This window comes from Oryzias latipes, chromosome 13 (genome assembly GCF_002234675.1).
Source record: "Oryzias latipes chromosome 13, ASM223467v1".
Classification (NCBI taxonomy): Eukaryota; Metazoa; Chordata; class Actinopteri; order Beloniformes; family Adrianichthyidae; genus Oryzias; species Oryzias latipes.
In genome coordinates, this window is record NC_019871.2 from 16780065 (window position 1) to 16803433 (window position 23369).

Sequence of the window (23369 nt, forward strand, 5' to 3'; positions counted from 1 at the left end):
GTAAGACTCTCTGCCGGGTGAGTCTAAACACACAATTGAGATTATTTTTAAGAGAGACAATTAGATTTAGGGGGGAATTCTGTTTTTACTGTGTGTGTGTGTGTGTGTGTGTGCATGTATATGTGTGTGTGTGGGTGTGTGTGCGCGTGTGTGTGTGTATATATATATTTATTTTTTTCTTATATTTTTTTAATATATATATTAGAAAAAAGAAATTATTACTTTTATCTACCAAAGTGTCTGAAAAATGAAACAAAAATGTACCTTAGCACAATTAGCTAACAGGAAAAGCCTTTTAATACTCTGGGTCATCGGCACAGCGTACAAATATGAACATATCATCTAAATATGAGAATCTTTAGAACACACAGAAACACTTACGGTAAATGAAAAGGTAAAAACTTGGTCATCAGACAAGTGTTTTTGTTTGTTCAAATGTATCAAAAAACCCAATCATCTGAAATGCTTCCATTTGACATAAAAGACCAACTTTGATCATCAAGACTTTGCAACAGTTTTTAAAAGACTGTTCATCAGGTAAGTGCGCAGCTGGTTCATCAGGTCTTTGTTCTGACCCCCCACCCAGTGCATCTCCACCACAACCTCACTTTCCTCCAGCATCACCTTCAGCAGACACTGGAACAGAAAGTGTTGGACTGTTCCCGGGCTGTGGGGGCGCTTGGGGGGAGGTTCATTCGCAGCAGCGGCACTTTCTTTAACACACTTCTCTGTTTCTGCACAGCTGGAAGTCTCCATGTCTTCAGCCTCCCCTGGGACGATTCCCACATTTGTCACCTCATCTTCTTCCCCAGGTTTGCTTTCGATTTCTTCTTTAATTGTCAAAGTTTTTCCCGCTTGGTCATCTTCCTGCCTGGATGTAAGCTCATTCTGGGAGGGGCTGGGTGCATGGGGAGAAGCCGAGACCCCACTGGTTTGAGAGCTGGTGCCAGAGCACTGAGGCGCCCTGGGAAGCTCCCGCAGCTGACGCTTCTGCTCACGTCTCTTCTGTCTTCCGTGGATCCAGGTGTTCTCAACTGCGGTCAAAAAGAGGCTCTCTAGTGGCTTCCTGCATGGGACACGTTTGTGCACCACCTGTGGAGCAGCACACAAACCCCTCAGACAAACGTTCAGGTAAAGGGCAAACCAAGACGCTACTTTAGATTGGATGGATTGGACAAAATGAGCACCATTACCAGAAATGTAAAATAAAACTCACGCCAGATCTCTAAAACTTCTAAAGATCTAGCTTTTCTAGATCTTAAAATATGTACCGGTATTTAAAATTAATTCTAAGAATGGACAAAATGTTTTTCAACAATGCAAAAAAATATCATCTCGTCTGCTTAATTACATATGTGCATCAAAGGATTTACAAAAACATAAACCTGTAGATGAACCTGAAATGATTTTGTGAGCAAATTCTTCAAAACACACTCACAAATACATGGATAAGAATGCACAATCCTCTGACATCGTGCAACACACATCTTTGAAATTTCCCTGCCCTAAAAGCTTCACATTTCAGAATTATGGCTAATCCATTCTTTTTTTCCAACTCCAAATATATGAATCCTGGTCTAGCAGGAGTTTAAATGACCAACATTGTAAAAAAGCACTCTTAAGTTCTTACATGATCTAAAACATAAAATAAAATGGTAAAAGACCGTCTACAGAGGTCTGTTTCTGGTTGAGGAATGGATGACCTTTTAGTGTTGTACACTTTAAACATCCAAACTTTAAACCACCACTTAAGGACAAAATTATTTTCTTAATCTAAAAAACAAATAGTTATGGTGCTAAATTTGAAAAATAAATAGATATTTCATGGACTCACAACAAACTATAAATTGAAGTTAAAACATATACCTCAAAATGAAATCTCTTCAGTATTTTGGCAGTTCCACCCAAGTCTAAAGAACAGAACACGGTCGTGGCTGCAGTTCTTCTCACCCGTAGCTCAGTGAGGGTTTTCTCCAGGAGGACAGTGATGCAGTTCACAGGGCTGCAGTCAGTGCAGCCTGCAGCCAGGGCCTTGGCCTGGAGCTCCTTCACTCCTGACTCTGGTATGGAGAACGACAGCGGCTTCTGCGCCTTTTCCAGCTTACGTTTTTTACTGGGAGGAGACTGCGACAAAACAGATCAAAACAGAAACGGAGAGAGCCCTGACTGAGTACAGTGAGTCAACTAAAACAATTCCTATTTGTATGCATTCATCACATCATTTATAAGAAATCTGAAAAAAGGCAGTTCAGAAATGTCATAGCATTGTCTTTTAGATCTTTTTCTTCAAAGAATTACCCGTATTTTCCGGACTATAAGACCCTCCGGAGTATAAGTCGCACCAGCCCAAAAATGCATTATAAAGTAGAAAAAACCACAGATAAGTCGCACTGGACTATAAGTCGCATTTTGACGGGAAATTTATTTAACAAAATCTGAGACCAAGAACTAATAACTTGCACAACCTCATATGACACAATCATAGCAGACTGTTTATCTCATAATTTCACAGTAATTCTTTCTCATACTTATTTATTTATTCCTTTCATGAAGCATCATTGGCCAACTAATACTCTGTTTTCATCCTGTATTTGTAGAAACAGTTGTCATTTTTATTGCATTTCTGAATCTATGAAATCATTGGAAAATAGAATATTATGTTGTTAGCCTTCAAGATCTTACTGTAAAAAACAGTTTGCTGATTCTCTGAGTCACTTAACATACCTCATACATCAAATTTAGCCAGGAACATCATCTCTGTTCCTCAAAAATGAACATAACAGGAGGGTTAACAATTTATTTATTTCCATTTATTTTATTTCTAATACAAGTCGCTGCGGAGTATAAGTCGCACCCCTTGCCAACTATGAAAAAAAGGGCGACTTATAGTCCGGAAAATACGGTATTTGGAAAAACCATGATTTTGCCTTAAAATTAAGAACATCTTTTTGCTAATGGATCAGTTTGAAAAATATTTATGCCCATCCTTAATCCTAAAAGCATAACCGAAGCTTCATGCAACAAAGAAGAACTTAGAAACTTGATTACTAACAATAAGTCAAGATCATTACACAGAGCATGCATCCCAATAACCAAGCATTAGCAGCTCTTTCATACTTTAGTTTTGAATAGATCTACAATTAGAAGGTATAAACCTAATATCAAGTCTTAATATTACTCAAACAATTAAATATACAAGCACTAATTAAAGTCAACAAAAGTCTACTGCTTGGACACGTTTGTACAGCACAAGTAAGTAAACATGTGGACAAAAATGTTGGTACCTTTTTGGTTAAATGAAAAGAAATTTTACAAATGGTCAAAGAAATAACTTGAATCTGACAAAAGTAAAAAAATAGATAAACCTTCCGTGAAATTATTTTTCAACCATGCTTCAATAGAATAATTTACACAAATAATATCATACAAAACATGTTAAGGCTGAAAGAATTGGCTATTGTGACTAATGTGTCTCTTTGGGCCAGTTTTCAGTCAGAAAATGTACAGACCACATGAGCCACTAGAGGGCAGCAGACTCATTTTAAACAAACAGCTCGTGAAACCCCTGCAAACAGCTTTACAGACTGAAAAAAAAGACATTTTCATAGCCATGACAATTTTTGCAGCTCATTAAAAATGAATACATTCAGCCTTCTGAGGTAGTGAGGCACAACAACTGACAGACCAAACATTTGCATCTCTACTTCAAACCCTAAAACTTGATTTTAGAAGTGAAACCATTGCTCCAAAAACACGTCACTTATTGAGTAAAAGTGCTTTCCATGGATGCATCAGTGTACACCTGCAGTCAGGAGGAGGAAAACAATGAGGGCACTCTATTGACGTAGGTTTCACCTGAGGCTGCACTAAATCAAAAAGCTTTTGATCTTTTAAGGAATGCTGTAATAGCGTTAATTATCCAGCTGTAACTGAAGACAAACGGTCTCCTGCAACGGTGGTCTGTAAATTTACCGCAGTGCTGGAGGTCTCTGTGACGGAGCACGAGTCAGGGGGGTCTGCAGCACTGATGGAGCAGACAGCATGGCCGACTGACCTACAAACGGCAGCAGACTGTGACCTTCACACTGCTGCAGACTCAACTTTCACTCCCTGGAAGAGTTTCATCATTCCTCCTTTAAGATATTCCATTAATCTAGATTTAATAGACAAAAAAAACACCATCATCCATTCACTCTCAAAATTATTGAACTTCAGTCACCTGCAGATTTTTGGTCAAAATAAGCGGTTTTAATTAAACGGATACAATAGACGCGGCCTTGTCCGACGTCCCGTTAGATCCTTTTTCTTTGTTATCTTATTGTCTGGCACAGACGCGTCTCACTTCCTCCACGCTGTGCGAGCTCTGCTGCTCATGGAAATCAATAAAATCCATGGGTTGCAAATCCTTGACACAGATTCTTTCACCAAGCTATACAAACACATGCGGACTGCACCACAAAAACACCAAAACTGGTGTGTACACTGCAACACGCACACCCCTCCACAGATACCATCCTCTTCACTCTATTATTAATCCCACTCACAGCCTTTCACCTCAGTGCCGGCTGCCGCAGCAGACACAGGCTATGAATAGAGGGTGGCTTCACTGTAAATACCAGCTACAATGGAAAAAGCTGATATTTTATGAAAACAAACAAACAAACGAAAAATCTCCACATGTCCCTTTTCTGCTTATTGCATGTATTAAAAAATAAATAAATAAATAAATAGACAGTGCTGGGAATTTCCACCTTAAGGCAAAAGCTGTCCATCAGATTCTCAGTGGTCCTCTCCTCCCAACCTCCATTTTTTTTTGGCCAAGTCCCAAACGGTTGCATGGACTCCGTCTGGAGCGTCTTAAATCCCTCCTCCAAATACAGGGCTGTATGAGCAACAGTGAGCCTCAGGGCTAAGCATTTGGAGGTGCATCCACCTCCTTTAACTGGAATCAATACTTTTCCTCAATCTAGATGTGACACGTCAGAAAATCCTCTTCTTTTTTTTTTTTTAAATCTTCAAATCAACAGTATACCCCAAAAGAGATGGTAAACCTTGTGTTGTAAACTCTTAAATTTGATATTCATGTTTCTGACTGGAACCTGAACCCTCTCTGATGGCAAAAGTCTTGTTCTCAAGCTAAAAAGTCAGGAGAAGGGGGGGGGGGGGGGGGGGGGGGGAGACAGTATTTATGTTGCTAAATGTCAGATAATATCTGGGGCGGGACAGAAGGAGCAAATTAAATGTCTTTTTTTTTACCTTTGCAGAGCAAATAGTCACATGTTTGTTAGTGGTAATAAGGAGGTAAAGTAGGTCACAGCTGCATGCGTGTCACATATGTTACAATACACATTCATGAGAACAGCAGGCACACAGAAAACGATGCAGCAGAATGTGGTAGTGGACCAAGCACAGAGTCACGCATGCAGAAAGCTCTGATGCAACCCCTCAGGATGAAAACAGGCTCCAAAGAACAGCAGATCTGTGTAAGCATGGCAGAGGAGAAGCAAAGGGGCAAATGTAGGCCAATCCTTCTGCTCTGCTGCCTTTTTGCAGGAAAGGCCACAACTCCCGAAAGCATTTCTCTTCTCCTCTGCCTGCATCTGTTCGATTCAACGCGATAATGCTGCAGCTCAGTTCATTATAGTCTCTGTGTGACACTTGTTATTCAGGTTATCTTCCTCTCTGTCCAGACACATCAGTGACACAGTGTGAACAGTCCTGCCCTGGCAACTGTTGCCTGGCTACAGCTTGCTAAAACATCCCATAAACATCTCCCTTGAGAAGGGTGTAAGTGCACGTAATGGAGGAGGAGGGAACGAGGAAGGAGCAGAGCGGAGAAGGAACTCCATTAGTAAGCTTAACTTACAGGAACAATCACATCGTCATAGAAACTCCAGGCCAGAGCCCACCGCATGGTCCGACCCTGGCAGAACTCTGTGTGGGTCACTTTAGGCACCTAAAAAAACAAACAGAAATACACTTAAATAATTCTTTTACAGCAGTGTTTAAACATGAAAACGAAAAAACTAAAGGGAGGAGCCAGATTCACTAGTCTGACTCACAGGAAGTCCACTCCTGCAAACTTCCTGTCAGGAGCCCACATGATTGGTGCAGCCCCTGATGCATGTTTTTTATTTTTAATGGTTTTGCTACCACCCAAAATAACAGAATGAGGTTGTAAAAGATTAATTCTCTTTAACTCTGCTTCTGTTTGGGACATGCATCTAATCTTTCCTGATCTAAACACACAGTTTCCTCCATGACTGTTAATAAATCCCTTTAAAGACCCACTCCAATGAAAATCATATTTTTGATGTTTTTAACATGTTCTTGTAGCATTTTTCTCATGATGGACACCATGGACACCGTGTTTCTGAGTATCTCTTTATTTAAACTGTGGTGAATCAGGAGCAGATGAAAAAACCTATCAGTTGTGACGTACAAACTGAAATGGGCGGGTCAAAGCCTTCCTGCTCCGCTCCATTCTGATGTATCCACTTGCAAACAAATAGATCCATGTAAATGTTGGGGTTGTGAGCGGCTGTAATCTAGCGGGAGAAAGTGTAAACGAAGGGATGATGGGATATCAGTGGAGGCTTACTTCTGCTCCAACGGTCCCGCCTACAACTTAGAGGTGCGTTTCTAATGAACTACTGCTGCTCTGCAGAAACTATGACCTAGAAAACAGTTTTTTCAGAATTATGGCTAAATACAGCATAATGATAATGAAGAGACCACTGGGAACGCTTCAACAATAGACCAAAAGATGATTGGAGAGGGAGTTTAAGATTAGGCTGAATTGTTGGGGGGGGTCATGCTGCTGTTCATCTGGCTTTCATGTCTCCTGTTTTCTAAATCAAAACAGAAAACAGAGGGCACACAGAGGAGGAAATGGAGAAACGGTTGATGACAGCATCAGCATATTAGCAGGAGCTGGATTTATTTTTACAAATGCTCTGCGATGAGGCATTAGTCTCCTCTCTTTGGATGCTTGCCAGGGAGGAAGTCAGGTTAATGAGCAGAGGCGGCGGTTTCAGTGCTTTGGAGGAGGATGATGAAGGTGTCTCAGGTGCAAAAGGGGTGAGGGGGGGTGTCTCTCCTTTTGCTTGCAGAGGCCTGCAGCCAGAAGGAGTCATGTGCTGCACTATTCTGCTAATGACGCTAATGCATGTTAGCAACAGAGCCATGTGATTCAGTCATGCACTGATAACGGAAAATGGCTCATTCGAGGCTTGTTTGTGATCCTAACATATTAGAAAGTCCGGATCAGTGCAGAGACTTCTGAGGACAGACACTAAAGAAAGAAGAGAAACGTCTGAAGGCGTCTGCTTTGACCCCTCTGTGGACACTCACCCCTTGCTTCCTCAGCTCCTCTTTCAAAGGTGCCAGGCTGCATTTCTTCCCCAACATGCAACTGTACCACCTGAAGGAAAAGCAGAAACACCTCCACATAAACCGTGTGTCAGCCGTCTGCACCAGGAGGCAGAGATCAAACAGTCGGCGAGCCTCGGGGAGCGGAACAAAGGAAAGTAAAAAAAACAATAAAGACAGGGAAGCATCCGGCAGTCGTCCCAAGGAGGATACTGATCAATAATCTCTGGCATGCAATAAAAACGTGAGTTTAAGAATCATTAATGAGCCGCAGAGTCCAGATAAACACAACAGTGTGCACAGATCAAGGTCTGGAGGAACATACGAGTCCATCTTCACTTTGTCTTTAAAAGATGAAACGATAACATCACATTTTTATGCGTCAGTCTGAAACATATGTTCAGACCTGGAGTATTAATGTACAGCAAAAATTTATATTTGACTTTATGCTTTAGTGTGACTGATGAAAATCAGTACAGTTTGTTAACAAATGAAAACCTTTTTTGGGACATTTCCTAACATAAATCTCTGAAAATGAAAAGGTTTTCCTCAAAAAGGAATGATGCAAATTTAAATGAAATTAATTTTTTTTCAAATGAATAGTTTGTAGGTATAAAATAAAACAAAAAGACAGGCACCATCACACCTGACTCCTCAAAACTGCAAGCTTTAAGCTGTTTATCTTGCAGCTTGTGTGGAGGAGGGGGGGGGGGGGGGTGACAGAGCGGGGAGAACACGTCAAGCCTGATCAGACACAATCAAATATTGATCACCCCTAATATTCCCAGATGTTCAGTACTTTTCTTCACAGTGGGGAGCAGGGATCCCTGAATAACCCATCAGGAGTGCAGCTGCACGAGCCCCCACCCTGGGTCTTCCCTTTTCAAGAGCGTGTGATCTGATGCTACTATGAAAGATAAATGGCAATTTTCCCATCAATAGGATGGATGTGGAGTGTTTCCTCATTTCTGAGTGCAGCTTGAAGGACCCGTCTGACAGTAATTACCCCTTTCTGAGAGGAAGGAACAGGGTGGTGGTGGTGGGGGGGTCTCACTGGACAAATCAGGGAGGCTGGCAGCGTTTCGCTAAACACCTGGTGGCCCGGCCCACTTTTGAGAGTGACAGCCAGCTCTGGTGGGTTCGCCCAAACCTGTTAAACACGTCAGCGTTTTGCTCTGCTGCCCCTCCTTGGTACACAAGTGTGGAACACAGGGGGCGGGCAGGTGTTCACATCAGACCCTCTCAGGACGCTTGTCTCTTCAATGAAGCACGCACATGCACACACATGCACGCACATGCACACACATGCACGCACATGCACACACATGCACGCACATGCACGCACATGCACGTCCATGCACGCACAGTGTTAACCGTTGGAAGCCAAGCAGGTGTGGCACACCTAATTAGTTTTAATAGCTGCGCTCCACCCTGTTCCTCCCTGCTGCCCCGGTGACAGCTCCGTTAATGGGGGAGGGTGAAGTGGCAGTCGCTAGAGACCCCCCCCGCACACTCAACCCATCCACCCAAACACAGCTGTTCCCTGTGGGCTCTCTGATGCGGCACGTGGAGGCGTGTGCCAAAATCATTGCACAAACTGTGGGTGACGGCTCCATCATGTGCAGCCATCCATCTGGTTGTTACACCTCTTGACTCCACCCCCCCCCCCCCCCACCACCACCACCACTCTCTACAGCCCTCAGAGCCGTTTAAACCTCTCCAGGCCCCCTTAACCCAAACTGGAGCCCAGGATTCTGCTCTTTTCTCTGGTTTGACTTTAAGAGCTAAAATGTTGCTGCAAATGAGTGTACAAAAACACATTTCTGCCTCACCGTAGGCGTTTCTTCAGCTGCAGACTGTCATGAATGATTCTCTTGACAAATTCCAGTTCGCCTCCCTCTGCCATGATCTCAGTCACCCCGCCCGTGTTCACAGAGCTGGGAGGAGGTCGCCGTGAGTTCCTGGAGTTCACCCCCTGGAGAGCGCAACAAGACGGGCCAAGATCAGGACCAAATCCCATTAGAGGCCTATAGTGTCAGGTAAACAGTGCTTCATGTTGAAGCAGCGTTGGTCCGTGAATGACGCCAAGGCATCCTCTGAAGAAAACGCTTACCTTCGCTTCTAGCTGGTTGGCAAAGAACGGAGGATTGCACATGCAGAAGTCATAAACTATTTCGGTCTCTTCTTTCAAGGCGTCCATCAGTAAAGTCTTCTGCGGGACTTTCACCACTGAAGGGGGGGAAAAAAAGGATTTGTCTGAATCCAATGACAGCTCTGCAGCACATGGAAGTCTGGAAGAGTAACATTTTTGAGAGGGATGACACAATTCTAGATCAAAAACCAAACCGTATGTTACACCATTACACCAAATCATGGGGAACGTGAATCATTGCATCCCCACTGTAAGTGTTAAAGACCCACTACAATGAATTTTGTGTTTCTGGTGATTTTAAAATGGCATTTTTCTCATTATGTAGGACATATATAAAATTATAGAAAATTAAATGTAAAATTGTATTTCTGAGGCTTTGTTCAAATCAGAGGAGAAGATGAAAACATGCCATTGGAAAAAGCCTGTAGCTGTAACGTAGTTGCTTTGCTCCGTTCTGATGTCTCCACTTGCAGACAAATGGATCCACATACGTCTTGGTTTTCCTCGTCTGAGGCGACATCTGGCTCCAAACCGTACGGCTGGATAACTCTGATACTGCTCACCATTTTTGTTGCACCGGTAAAGTTATATTGGGGTTGTGAAGTGCTGTAAGTTAGCTGGAAAGAGTGTAAACAGATGGATGATGGGAAATGGGAATGGGCCTACTCTGTGCCAACAGTCCCGCCCACAACTCAGAGGTGAATTTCTAATGAACTCCGGCGGCTCTGCAGAAACTATGTTCTTGAAAAATTAGGATGAAAAATGGCAAAAAGACAATTAAAAGACCACTGGGAAAGCTTTTAGAATGATTAAAAGATGATTGGAGTGGGACTTGAAACAACTGTTATGCTAAATTTAAGAAGGATTTAGTGTTTATGGTTTTATTACATTACACCAGGCTTAGTATGAGGCAACCAAGTGGTATTACTTCATTGTTACTTGCTAATTAGCAAATTAAAAATGATTTTGTTTGTATATTTTTGTAATATAAATATCATATATTAAACCGAAATAAAAATGTGACCCAAAAATCGAGGTTTGAAATGAATTGGTCAAACCTCCATTTTGAAAAATTCGATCACTATTTTCATAATCTGCTGTTTCCAGGATGCTCTTAAGCTGCCATTGATGTTACCAATGAAGCTGAGAGTCAAATGTCCACAACAACTTGGGCATCAGTGCCATGTCTCAACTCATCCTAATGTATCATGCCAACTTTGGTGGTTTCAGGACACACTATGGATTGTTTTGTTTTTTTAAAAAAGCGTCTCTCACCCTTAACCAGGTCTGACAGGTTGTTCTGCTCCACGTTCTTGGTCGCATAGTCGAAGCAGATGTCATCCACCTCTGTGGCCAGGAAGAACCAGCCATTCATGGTAGCTCCCAACAAGGGGTAAATGCAAGAGGCCCCGGTTCCTGAGAGGACAGGAAACACAATCACGCTAGTGTCATGATGGACTGGCTGTCCCTCTGTGGTACGGAGCTGTGCTCCAGAGCCGTTTAGGAAAATAACAATCCAACACATGAGGGTGAGGAGCATCAGGAATGTGACCCTATGTCTCCCTGAATAATTATCCGGGGCTGGGGGTTGGGGTGGATAATAAATGTCACATCCAGCTGTGGTTATCAAATCACAAGCGGCATAATTCAGTTCAGGCTCAGACACAGACAGAGGCACCGTCCATTCTTATATGGTAAAATATAAGGGAGGAGATCTCTTTGGTCGGCTTCAGAAACCTCCAGAGACTTGAACCTCTGACCTGGAGACCCACACAAACACTTTAATGTCTGCAGGGATGCGGCAGGACACACAATGACTGACAGGAAAGACTTGGGAATTCAGAGAAGACTGCTGCTTTTTCATTCAGGAATAAAGTGCCACTCAATAGGGATCCAGAACTTTTTGGTTCTGAAAAGAGCAAACACTGTGACACGGTAGATTGTCCTCAAAGACATTCAGCTGAAACCAGAACCGAGTTTACATTTCTTTTTCTGTCAGCAAATTTTCCATTGTGTTGTTTGTTGGAGATCTTCAGTGGTGTATTATTCCTTCTGCTTTTTGACCTCTTCGTCAGTGTTTACCGATATCGATGCCTCTGCGTGGTTTCTTCTGTCCATCAATGAGGTCCTCCACCCAGTGGATGTAGTTGAGGCGCAGAGGGACGGTGGGTATGAGGCGCTCCAGGGGGATCTCAATGGTCAAACCAAAATCCTCTTTCAGCAGAGTGCAGGTCAGAGCTCGCACTGCCTCTGGCTCCTTAAAATTCACCCTGCAAAGGGAAAACGGATTACTCACTATGAGTCACGCACAACAAAATCATCTGCACAAAGCAGATAAAACAAGCATTTAATTTAACATTTTGTTTAAAAAGTTTTATAGGTTTGTATAAAAAACAAATTTTCTTTGAAGAATAACTTCACTTCATGCAGAAAGACCCCTGTCATTTCCCCCAAAGGCCGCCTGGCAGCAATTTACCGAAGCGGCACTTCATTAACCCGCTGTAACCCTCCAACGGCAGCCAGGCTGCTGCACATCGCACACAAACGCACACAAGCGGGACAATGGGAAGATTAGCAGCCCATCAATTTAAAATAGCCTGCTGATGACAAAAGATTTCCACACATCCAACACAACTCAGACCATCCCAATTTCCAGTCCCACTCATTTTGAAGGATTTCAGCTGTCGCACAAAGAGAGTGGGCGAGATAGGTGTAATTAAAGCTCTGTGGAGTGAGTTCGCACCTTAGGAGATGCAATTAGCCAAACCCTGGAGATGGGGGGGCGTCTGCCACCTCCACGGCTGGTGTGAGCAAAATCCAGCAGAAGAAAGATGGAGCATAATTGAGTTTTGGTTTATTTAAAAACAAACTAACGAAACTATGTTTTATCACATAAGAAAACGAAATGAAAGGCAAACACGAGAAAGATGTCAGAACTAGATAATCAAGATGCCAGTTTAGTCACCTATAGGAATGATTAGACTTTATCCTAAAATATATCTTCCTAAAAAGGATTTCATAAACAAAACCAAACAGTTAATTTATTTCATTAACAAAACTCACAGTAAAAGAGGCAGAAAACCCTCCTAGTGCTCTGAGTTTTCATGCAGGAGTGAGAAAGACGAATGAATCCAAATGAAAAGCAACTCTCCTCCCCTCATGAGGTTCATGGTCCAGCTTTAAATTAGAAATTATATTCAAATTAATTTTATTTCTATAGCACACATTTTTTTTTATGAAAAAAGGAGCAGCTCAGGGTGCTGTACATAAAAACAAACAAGAACACAAAAACACCAATCCCCACATATGCAATAAAATAATAAAATAAGCATAAAAAGTGCATTAAAAAAGGTCTAAAACACCTGAAATATAAATTAGAAGTTAACATGTAAAAAGTACAACTTGACTAAAAAGCATTAAACAAATAAATATGTGATAATTAAATCTAATTAAAAGCTGAATTAAATAGATGCATCTTTAGTTTCTTTTCAAAAACCTTGATGGTGGATGAGGCCCTCACATCCTCAGGCAGGTTTGTTTCCCAGACGAGGCCCGTAGTGTGAAAACGAGGCCTCGCCATGGATTTTTGTCCTGACCCTAGGGACCCTCAGCAGCCTGAGGATCTAAGGGCTCTGGGACGGTCATAAGCTAAAAGCAAATCTGATATACTTGAGAAGTATATCCGAAGGACCAAGACCACGAACCCTCTTATAAACTATTAAAAGAATCTTAAAATCAATGCTGACGCTGACAGGGAGCCAGTGCAGAGATGTTAAGACTGGTGTAATGTGCTCCCCTCTTCCCGGTTCTCGTTAAAAGGCTTGCAGGGATTAAGAGCTGTTTTCTTCACACTGGAAAGGAGGACATCACAGTAATTTATTCGTGATGTGAGAAAAACATGAATTCAGGTTTCAGCAGCAGCTGGAGAAAGGCTCTCACTCAGGCGATATTCTTCAGATGCTAAAATGCCGTTTTAATGACTTGATTCAGGTGTTGGTCAAAGCTAAGATCTGCATCTAGAATCCCACCCAGGTTCCTTATATTATCACATATAGTCATATCTCAGCTCTCTCAGCTTCAGGACCGATAACCAAAACTTCTGTTTTTGTCTCAATTGAGCTCAAAGATGTTCACATCGCAGATCTGAGGATCTCAGACTCTGACCAAAAAAAAAAAAAAAAAAAGCTAGAAGGACAAAAGGGAGGTGATAGATCAGCAGAGATCTCCCACTCCCCCAAAAAATGTAAAGCAGGCCAGCCTCTCTCAGCCCTCTTTCTTTCCTCCTCAGGGACATTATTAGATAAGGATCAATATTCAGAGAGGGGGCTGCTTTGGCCAGCACTCCATTTTTAGCTCTTCCTGTCTGTGTGTGAGCAACGCACCCCTATCCCTCGCATCAGCAGCGGATGCAACATCACCATGGCAACACCACCTACCGAACACATATGGGTAGCACGCAAATCTGGCCACGCTGGAGCAATGGCTGTTGGCAGACGGAACGTGAGCGTGCCCGAGACGTACGCCTCTGCCGCTACGTGGATTCGACCCGGCGTCCTTACGCCATCAACGGGACACCGTATGGGACAAACTCGGGAGTGGGACTTGTAAAAGGGGAGATCTGCAGAGCTCACCGCAAGATCTGAGACAAACAAGGCGTCGACAGACTGAAAAGCATAAAAAAGGCAGGAATTTAGAATCAAGCGCTGAGAGGCAAAACTGCTCTCGTTTCAGATGGATGCTGATGACATCATTAGCTGCAGGACAGGAGGGGTTTAGTGCTGAAACAGGCGAATCGCTTGCGTGAACAGCATCCCGCGGCAAAATGCGCACCCCACCTCCGCTTGTAGTGAGGTGCCCTTCAAGCTCAAGGTGCATCTCACCCGCTCACGGAAGTGTGAAATATTTTGTGCTGACGAGCAGCACCTTCTCCCATGTCAGGAGTTTTCCTGCCTGGATCTTTTTTTTACTTTTCCTCACAGCAGCAGCAGCAGAGCGGGCATCACACCAAAGCCAGCAAAAACTTACAGCTTTGTTCCAAACGCCAGTCAGGAATGTGACACAAACTGCAGGGATGACCAGAACAAGCTTTTCAAGCATAAACGATTTATGAGGAGCTTTAAATAAGGGAAAGCAGTCTTTATGTAAAACCTGTGTTTAAGAAAGAAAATTGATCAGCGACTGGGATCAGTCTACTTGGATTACTTTTGTGCTATTTGTTAAAAAAGAATCAGTCAATGTGTTGTTTTTGCTGAAGAACAAGAACATATGATAACCATTTGTATTCAATAATGTAGTCAGGAAAAATTAAAATCACACACAGCCTATAGTCACTTTGTCTTGTTAGTCCTACGTAAACCATATAATTCAGATTTGCAGGAGACGGTGTGTCATCACAAACCCACATCTGACTGATGTTTATCAGCTTCAGCTCCATCTCCATCTCAGTGCATGTGCTGCCGGTCTTTGCCGTGTCAATAACTGAGGGGAAAAAAAATCATCTACCGCTTCTAATGACGCCAGAGGTTTATCACGAGGAGCCACATAACAGGCTTCAACGACCGTTTCCATGGCAACGACCACAAGCCGCCTCCGCGTTAATCATCATGGTATGCCAAGTCAAAGAGCATGGCTCTTATTTTTACATTTTTACATTAAAAATGAAGCACATCAATAAAGACAACTAATAACCGATATCTTCTGATAAGAGTGTAAAGACTTTTACTGTCGGATCGGATGGAGAACACGCAATCCGATCAAATGCAAGGTTAACAACACAACGCTGCGCTTCAGTAAATGAACCAGAGTGACACCTCAAGGGTTACATGCTTGGGCGAAAACAACTGTGTAGATACACAGTCATACTTTTTAAGGTACATTTTTTACCTCAAACTGTCCAACCAGACAGTGTGCTTTCTGCTAAAACAATAAAAAAAACAAAAAATACACATTTAACATTTGAGATATTTTATGAAATAATGTTAACAGCTGCAGAGAATTTCCTTTATCGGTTAATTATTCAGATTGAAAACCTGTCGGCTTCAGACTCTCCCTGGCTCCAGCTGGTTAGTCACATCACCTAGTAGGGGTGGGATGGTGATAGGTTGAGCCGGGTCCTGGCTGGTTGGGTGGGCCGGGGTGGGTTTGGGGGGGGTGGGCTCTGCCGGGCCTGCCGTTCTCCCGGCTCGGGGCTCTGGTTGCCTGGGTGGGGTGGTGGTGGGGGCGCACACTCTGCCGGCAACTTGGCAGGGGTTCCTGGGCGGGTGCCTTCTGGGCGCAGGGTAGGCAGTGCGGCTGACCGGGAACGGCGGCCGGGTGCCGTGCTGGGTGGCTGGTCGCCGTGGCGGGGGCTTGGGGCTCTGGGGCCTGGGGTCGTTTGCCCATGGCCGGTGTTTCGCCCGTGGCCGGTAGTTGGCGCGTGGCCTGGCCCCCCGGGGGTTGACGCCGCAGTCACAGCAGGGGTTAAGGGGGTTCACTTGGGTGGGTTTATTATTATTATTATTTTTATTATTATTTAATTTTATTTATTTATTTATTGGGGGGGGGGGCTGGGGGGGCGGTGTGCTAGTCCTTAGGGAGGCCAGGGTATGAATGGTGGGGCTGGACCCCCCTACCCCTCCGTTCTGGCACCGGGACCCTTCCTTGCTGGCTGTCTCTCGGCACTACGAGGCTCTGGCCTCCAACTGCGGCTGGCTTGCCGTTTCTGGCTGCCTGGCCGCTCTGGGAGGGGGGGCGCCTACCGCGGCCGGCTGGGGGGCCGGTCGCTCGGGGGAGCCTTCTCCCCCGGTTGTGCCCATCCGCCCGCTCCTCCCCGCTCTCATCCAAACAAATATTGCACACAGGCACATAGGGCTCCGGGAACTGGATGGGAGGGGTATGCTGGCGGGGCTCACTGGGGATGCCCCTCTCTGGGTTCTCATTGGCACCCGCCCTCCTCCCCGCTTTTTACTTGCATATTAGACACTCTGATTCATCTAGGGCCTTGTGGAGAGGGTCTGGTGGAGGGGGGCATGGTGAAACATCCGTGCTCACCTTTCGCTGGCCCCCCCCACAATTTTAACTTCCTCTGTAGACACACACACTGCATGCTAGCAGCACACACACAGCAAATACACACCACTCACTCAGGTACCCCGGAGTAGGGGGCTTTGCGGCTTGGCAGCGGTGGAGCCCCCCACACTGGGGACCTCCTATTTTACCTGCAGCACACACACAGCACTCCCACACCTCCATACATGGGTGGGGTCGGGGGGGGGGCGGCCGGGCTTCACCCGCCTGGTCCTTTCAAGGCGGACGGGCTTATGGGTATCCTGTCGGCTGCGGGAAGGGTCGGGCATACGGCGCTGGGGGTCGGCCGACTGGGGGGGGGGTTACTGCGTGGCGGTGGGGGGGGTAACTAGATGATTGTGAGTATGTGTGCGTGAGTGCATGGGTAGGACGGACCTGGGGGCTGGCTCGCTGGGACCCTCTGGGGCTTTCCCTCCTCATCACAGAGAGGGGAGGTCACTGAGAGGGTTGGGGAGGGGGGCTCAGATATTATGGCGGGGGGGGGGTTGTAGTGTGTAGGGTTGTAGGGTTATGGGGGGTGGCTGTGGGTGCGTGGCGATCCCTGGCTTGCTTAGGTTGCGTGCCTGGGCTGGCTTGCGGAGACGGGGCGCCGGTCGGGGGGTGGCCGGCTCATGGGTTCCGGGGGCCCTGGCTTCGTCCCTGGCCTTTGTCTCGATGTCCGGCGCCCGGTGGCCCCCATGGCTGCCGCCTGGTACGGCTAAGCGCTCCTGTCTTGTGGCCTGGGGGCCGGACACTGGGTTCGCTTGTGCTTCTGGGCATTGGGGGGGCCCCTGTAGGGGGGGCCCTCTCTGTGCCTGGCTGGTGGGGTGGGCGGTCCCCTCCTCCTCCCCTCCCGGGCTGCCTGGGTCCGGATGCTGGGGGGGCTTCTGGCCTGGGGGGGCTCTCCTCCCCTCTCCTGGTATGGCTGGTCTGGCTGGGTAGGATCTGGTTCCCCTTATGAACACACGGTTCACGTCGGCAGCATGCATGTATCTCCACCCCCACGTGCATGTGCACACTGCCACACTGCTCCCTGTCTGCTTCATCCCTCCTCCTTACCCACAGTGTATTGATGGACAGATTTTTTTCGCTCATCTTAGTGTCAGATTTTCACCTTTGATGTAACATTCGTCTTTCCAGCAGATCTGGTATAATTGTTACAGTTTAAAATAATAACTTATTCAAATCAGTGCTTGTATCCTCCACCTTTTCACCTTTCTTCCTTTTACTCTCTTCCACCCTCCTTTCACATTCTTCCCCTCTCCCTCCCCACACACACTAAATGTAACAAATAAATAAAAAATAATACGACAAAAAGGGGTTTATACAAATCTACACTCTAGTTTCTTGAAGCTATATAACCTCTTTTTGTGATAGTAAAACCTGTCCAACACAAAAAGCCTTCAGCTCTAATCTGTTTGCTCAGCTGTTGGACAGAACAAGTTTAAAGAAAAAAAAAAAAAAAGATATTATTCAGATTGGAAATTTTCCATGTCGGAAATAAAAAAAAACAGCTGTAAAAATTTAAAAGTTGTTGAAATTAGGAACCACAAAGACAGCTGAAGGCTTTACTCGCTCTTCCTCCAAATCCCACATCACCGTGTCTGACCCCCCCCCCCATCACAAACCAACATTCAGCCTCTTTCGGGGTTCATCTGTTCCAGTCAAACTCCTGCTGGAGTGTCTGGTCTCCGCTGCCATCAGGCCTCCCCACTGACACTCCCTAATGAAGGGAGTTCCATCTCCATTGAGGGTTGGCCGAGTGGCTCCTAGAGATTACTCTCACCCCCCCCCCAATTCTGCTTTAAAACCTACAAGATGGATTCCTTGAAAAATACAAAAGCAGACTAATCCCTTCAGTGATGGAGCAGCAGGCTGAACGGGAAAGGAAGAGACTTTTCTGCAGACTCAGCTGCAGACAGAATTTACAACGTTGCACTGATTCAGGGTGGCGGTTCAAACAGAAAGGACTTCCGCCTGTGGTTACAGACAAAACACAAACCTACTTTGATGACTTTTTAAATTTCTGTACAGATAAATTATAATATTTAGACCAATCACATTGAAACACGAGTCATTACAGTTCTTGTGGCTTTTTCTCTCTTAATGGAAGACAAAAATAGAGAAAATTAAGCTTAAATTGCATTTCTGAGTATTCCTTTGCTCGAATCAGGAGCAGATGGAAAAGAGCTTATGTGACGTAGAAAATACACCTGGCGGGCTACAAGGTCCCTGCGCCGAGCTCTAAGCAATAGGGAAGGGAAGAGGGGCGGGTTACTTAGTCCCAATGATCCACAATCAAGAGGAGAATTTCTGATGAACTCCTGCCGCTCTGCAGAAACTATGTCCTAGAAAAGGAGCCAGGATTTTTGGCTAAAAACGCCATAATTATAATGAAAAGACCACAAGAAACAATTTTACAATAGATCAAATGAGTTAAAATGAGTTAGTAGTTTTAAACATCTGAAAGCACAAACTGCCTGATGAAAGTGTCACTTCGCATTACCTGGACAAGTGATGCTGCTCAGCTCCCACCATGACTTCTCGGTTTTAAATAAATATTCTCACACACACAAAATCACACACACATAAATCCAAACCCTGCCAGCTCTTTGTTCATCACATCTGATAGACGAAGAAATGCTGCAAATTGTTAATCAACGCCTGTCACATCGGGACATCAGTGAGGTCTTACAGCATGCCCATGCAGGCAGCTCAGTCCACTGTCAGAGGAATGACTGGCAGTTTCACAGCCAAAAAAAAGAGCAGTCAGGCTGAGGTTTTGACTCGCCATGACGACACCAGATCATCTGTGAGACACAGACAACAGAAAAGGACTTTTTTCCACAGACTTTCCACCTCCACTTCCACGAACCGGATACAAGAAAGGACAAAAACTTTAATTTATGAAATTTATTCAGTCCAGGCCTGAAAAAATGAAATACTGTCTCCAAACACAAACATGAACTACTCAGAAACTTCCTTAAAGTGTAAGTTAGATCAACTTCCCAATACACTTACACTGCAAGGTGTAAATGATGTTTAGAAAAAGAAAAAGATAATTAAAAGAAGCAAAAGTAAAGGTCTTTAGTGATGGTAACCCATTAATCATCTGTGGAGCACTGTTCTAGCTTCTGCTGCTGCCGGGAGCTGAATGAGCATCAGAGCGCGTCAGCTGGGACACGAGTGCTGCTGAATGTGTTCCTCAGGGTGAAAAAAGAAACGCATGTGGAAACACCAGAATATTTCTTTTTAAAAGCACATGAAAAGCTGCTTTAGCAACGTCCAACGTTTAGATTTCTGGTGTTTAGCAGCAGGGATTTGCTGGGACTGATGAAGCAGACCGTGTGTGGTTGTGGTTCTAGTGATCCTGCAGCTGCTCTCCATGTAAGGGTGGAGGAGAGTCCAGTGTTTTACAAGTCATCCATGTGGAAACAGTTTTTGTGTTATGTTTTTAATTCCTACTGACAGGGGGGGGGGGGGGGTCCTTTCACATTATAGCAGGTGAATCAAAAAGTCATTGATGAAAATATCAACTGAAAGTTGCACGTGTATAACATGAAAATCAAAATATCCAAGTTATTCTTCCTTTTAGTGAAAAAAAAAACACCCTAAAACTGTAATCGTCTCATTCATGCTCTACAACTCAATGACTTTTAACATTAATCTAACTTTATAAACTCCCACTCCAACTAAATTTTGATCTATTGTTGAAGCGTTCCCAGTCGTCTTTTCATTATGATTGTGCTGTTTTTAGCCAAGATTTATTTTTTAAAACTGTAATTTTCTAGGACACCATTTCTGCAGAGCAGCAGGAGTTCATCAGAAATTAACCTCTGGGTTGTGGGCGGGACTATTGGCACTGATTAAGCCTCCAACGATATCCCATCAGACCTTTGTTTACACTCTCTCCCGCAAGCTTACAGCCCCTCACAACCCCAACCTAACATTACAGGTGCAACAAAAAATGCAATATTAGAGCTATCCAGCCGTACAGTTCTGAGCCAAATGCCAGATCAGACGATCAAAGACCTACGTGGATTTATTCGTCTACAAGTGGATGCATCAGAATGGAGCAGAGCAGGGAGCCTGTGGCCTTACAAGTGCAGCTTCTTAGTAACAACTACAAGCTTTTTAAAACGTGTTTTTATCTGCTCCTGATTCACAACAGTTTGAAGAAAGAAATACTCAGAAAGCCAGATTTAATCCTAATTACCTTTTTCATGAGAAAAACACAATTTTCATTTGAAGTGGGTCTTTAAGGTTCTTTTCTACAAAGGTCATAATATGCAACACTGAAGAGACTCCATTAACTTGTTCCCTGTGTCAGGACCAATTTAGGAAAACAAGCTTTTAGTTATACGGCGTCTTCTGCCTGAAACGCCTTACAAATGGACATATAGACGTCTAATTTTAGTCCTCTCAGCACTTTAATAATAGTCTTAAAAAAATAGTCTTTCAAACAGTGCTTTTGCTTTTAATGCATTATTCTTCTGTTTCTTAACTATTATAATTTTAAATGTCTATGATTTTTTCCCATTCATATATTTTTTTAACTTGTCTTTTATCCACTGTTTTGTTTTTATGATGTGTGCTGCTGAGCTCCAGATCTAAAAAGGCTCTATATCTAGATAGATGAAAGACATTTTAAAAATCATGTCATGTATAGAGCCACTGTATTATTATTTTTCTTTTAGGTACCATAAACAGCTGTGAGCGTAAAACATTTTCGAAAATGAAATGACCGGTACATTTCCTTCATAAAATAAAAAAAAAGACAAGATTTAATTTTTAGCTTTGTTTATTCTTTTATTTTGAAAGTATTGCAACATACTTTCAAATAGTTCAAATTGATATTTTTGTTTTATTTGGAAGTTAGAGACTCTTTAAAAACTGCTAAAAAAGTATTTCAGTATTTCTTCTGTATTTAGGAGAAAAACATGCAGCATTTCCTTCTTAAAGGGTTTGACTTTAATTTGCCATAAACAAAATTGATGTAAAGAAGGGGCAGTGTTTTAAGATTTTTTTTTTTTTGCATTCTTTTTGTTTGTTTTTTGTGTATCATTTTTTTAATACCAAAGAGTTTTCTACAATACTTAATTTCTTACAAATGTAAATGTTTATAAAGTCAGCTGTATAATGATATGATTCAGGGAGGATAAGCCAAAAAGGCGTTTTTAAAACAGCTTCAGACCAACATGGACTTACACGGGTCTCCCTGCAAGGCTGGTGTGCACGTGCTGCTGGAAGTCCGGATACTTTGAGGCCAGATAAGCGAAGTCTGGAGGTTTGTCCTTGTACCGGTTCCGAGGATGCATAGATTTGTTTAGAGCCATGCTGTACAAGAAAACAAGAAAAATCTAGATTTTGAACTAGCAAATAAACATTAGCTGACTATCAATAATTCACACATTTAAGCCAATTGAGACTAAAATATTATCTAGATAAATGTTGAAAATGTTGCGGCTGCGTTTCATAGCTGGAACAGAAGTTTTTTTTTCCACCTTAGATAAACAAACAAACAGAACTCAAGAACTCACGTTAGCCAAACGTTTCCCTCTATGAAGATCGCTTCCGGAAGCCTTCGACGTCACCACTCCACGCACAAACGCGTTGACGTCACCCTTTAAAAATCAATTAATTTTTTTATTTTTCATAAAAAGAAAAAGATTCAGTAAATGTTTCAATTGATGTAACTTTTTAAATGCTATTTTATTTACATATTTTCTCATACTACACTGCTAACACGAGTTTTGACTGAATTTGTTTTTGGAATATCTATTTATTTCTTCACTATGACTTTGATTATTAATACTGTCAAGGTTTGTTAAACATCAACCCTTTTTTTATATCTATGATGAGTTCTGGCTATAAAGATATATTTAAAAATATAAAATATTAAACATTTAATGTATTGTTATTTGTAACACTACTTAAATTGTTGCCAGTAGTAACTACACTTACTTTTAAATAAGGAAATAATTAAACCCTATTTTAAAGTCACATATTTAGTGTTTTCACTCAAAAGACTATGCCTGTCTCTTAAGCAAATTTCCATTATTATTATTTTTTTACATTCGCTTCCTTTAGGTGTCTCTACAGCAAATGATCAGTCTTCATCTTACCTCGTCCTCTGCATCCTCGCTCCCACCAACCATCCACATGTCCCCCTTCATTACAACCACAAACTATCATCCCTGGTGGTTCCAACCTCAGCATCCTTTTACCATCATAATCACTGTTCCTCCTCTGAAATCAAACCAAATGTTACATCAATCTTTGCATGTAACACCAAACCATCTCAGTCTCTGATGTTTTTGTTTCCGATCCAGTCTGTCCTCCTCACCTTCAAAGAGAAACTCAACATCTTCAGCTCAGCCTCCATCTTTCTCATCGTCTCTAAACCAACAACATGGCTGCTCTCATCACAGTCTTCTACACTGTCCCATTCATTTTTGCAGACACTCTTGTCGCATGTAATCAATGGAGATTCCCGCCTAACCTCACCTGTCTGTCTGTCCATCAGCACAATAAATAAATAAATAAAAAAAGGTTCAACGCTGATCCTACTTCCACTTTAACCTTTTCTGTCACACCTACAGCTCTTATACATGTCCTGCACAACCTTCAATGTACTTTTTAGTCACTCCACACTTCCACGTGAAAAACCACAGCTTCTCGGTCATAAACTTTATCTAGATGAACAAAGAAACAATGCTTCCTTCTGATCTTGTCCAGCAGCCTTCTTGAAACAAATATTGGATCTGTGGTCATCTCGACTGGCATGAAATCACACTGTTGC

At 43.3% G+C, this 23369-nt stretch overlaps 1 protein-coding gene across 3 annotated transcripts; it reads right to left on the reverse strand.

Annotated features, from left to right (window-relative positions):
- Window positions 1-279: 279 nt before the first annotated feature.
- Window positions 280-22211, reverse strand: mettl16 (methyltransferase like 16). Of its 3 annotated transcripts, none has more exons than XM_020708299.2 (10): window positions 22108-22211; window positions 21776-21904; window positions 11606-11793; window positions 10799-10939; window positions 9485-9600; window positions 9204-9346; window positions 7354-7423; window positions 5867-5956; window positions 1867-2124; window positions 280-1092 (listed from the first exon to the last, which is right to left on the reverse strand). In XM_020708299.2, the coding sequence occupies exons 2-10, from the start codon at window positions 21901-21903 to the stop codon at window positions 499-501; spliced, it is 1728 nt and encodes a 575-aa protein (XP_020563958.1). In that variant the 5' UTR covers window position 21904; window positions 22108-22211; the 3' UTR covers window positions 280-498. The 3 variants fall into 3 exon arrangements, with proteins under 3 accessions (XP_020563958.1, XP_023817776.1, XP_023817778.1); XM_023962008.1 differs by lacking the exon at window positions 22108-22211 and adding an exon at window positions 21977-22095; XM_023962010.1 differs by lacking the exon at window positions 22108-22211 and adding an exon at window positions 21977-22092 and having other exon boundaries at window positions 1951-2124.
- Between the last annotated feature and the right edge of the window lie 1158 nt (window positions 22212-23369).

What these genes read in the sequence shown, in the direction of transcription:
- mettl16 (XM_023962008.1), bottom strand. Translation starts at nt 22,044, where the DNA reads ATGAAACGCAGCCGCAACATTTTCAACATTTATCTAGATAATATTTTA. An exon ending in GTCTCAATTGGCTTAAATGT is followed by an intron (nt 21,905 to 21,976) that starts GTGAATTATTGA and finishes TTTCTTGTACAG; the next exon opens with CATGGCTCTAAACAAATCTA. An exon ending in CCTGTCAGACCTGGTTAAGG is followed by an intron (nt 9,601 to 10,798) that starts GTGAGAGACGCT and finishes CCCCCCCTTCAG; the next exon opens with TGGTGAAAGTCCCGCAGAAG.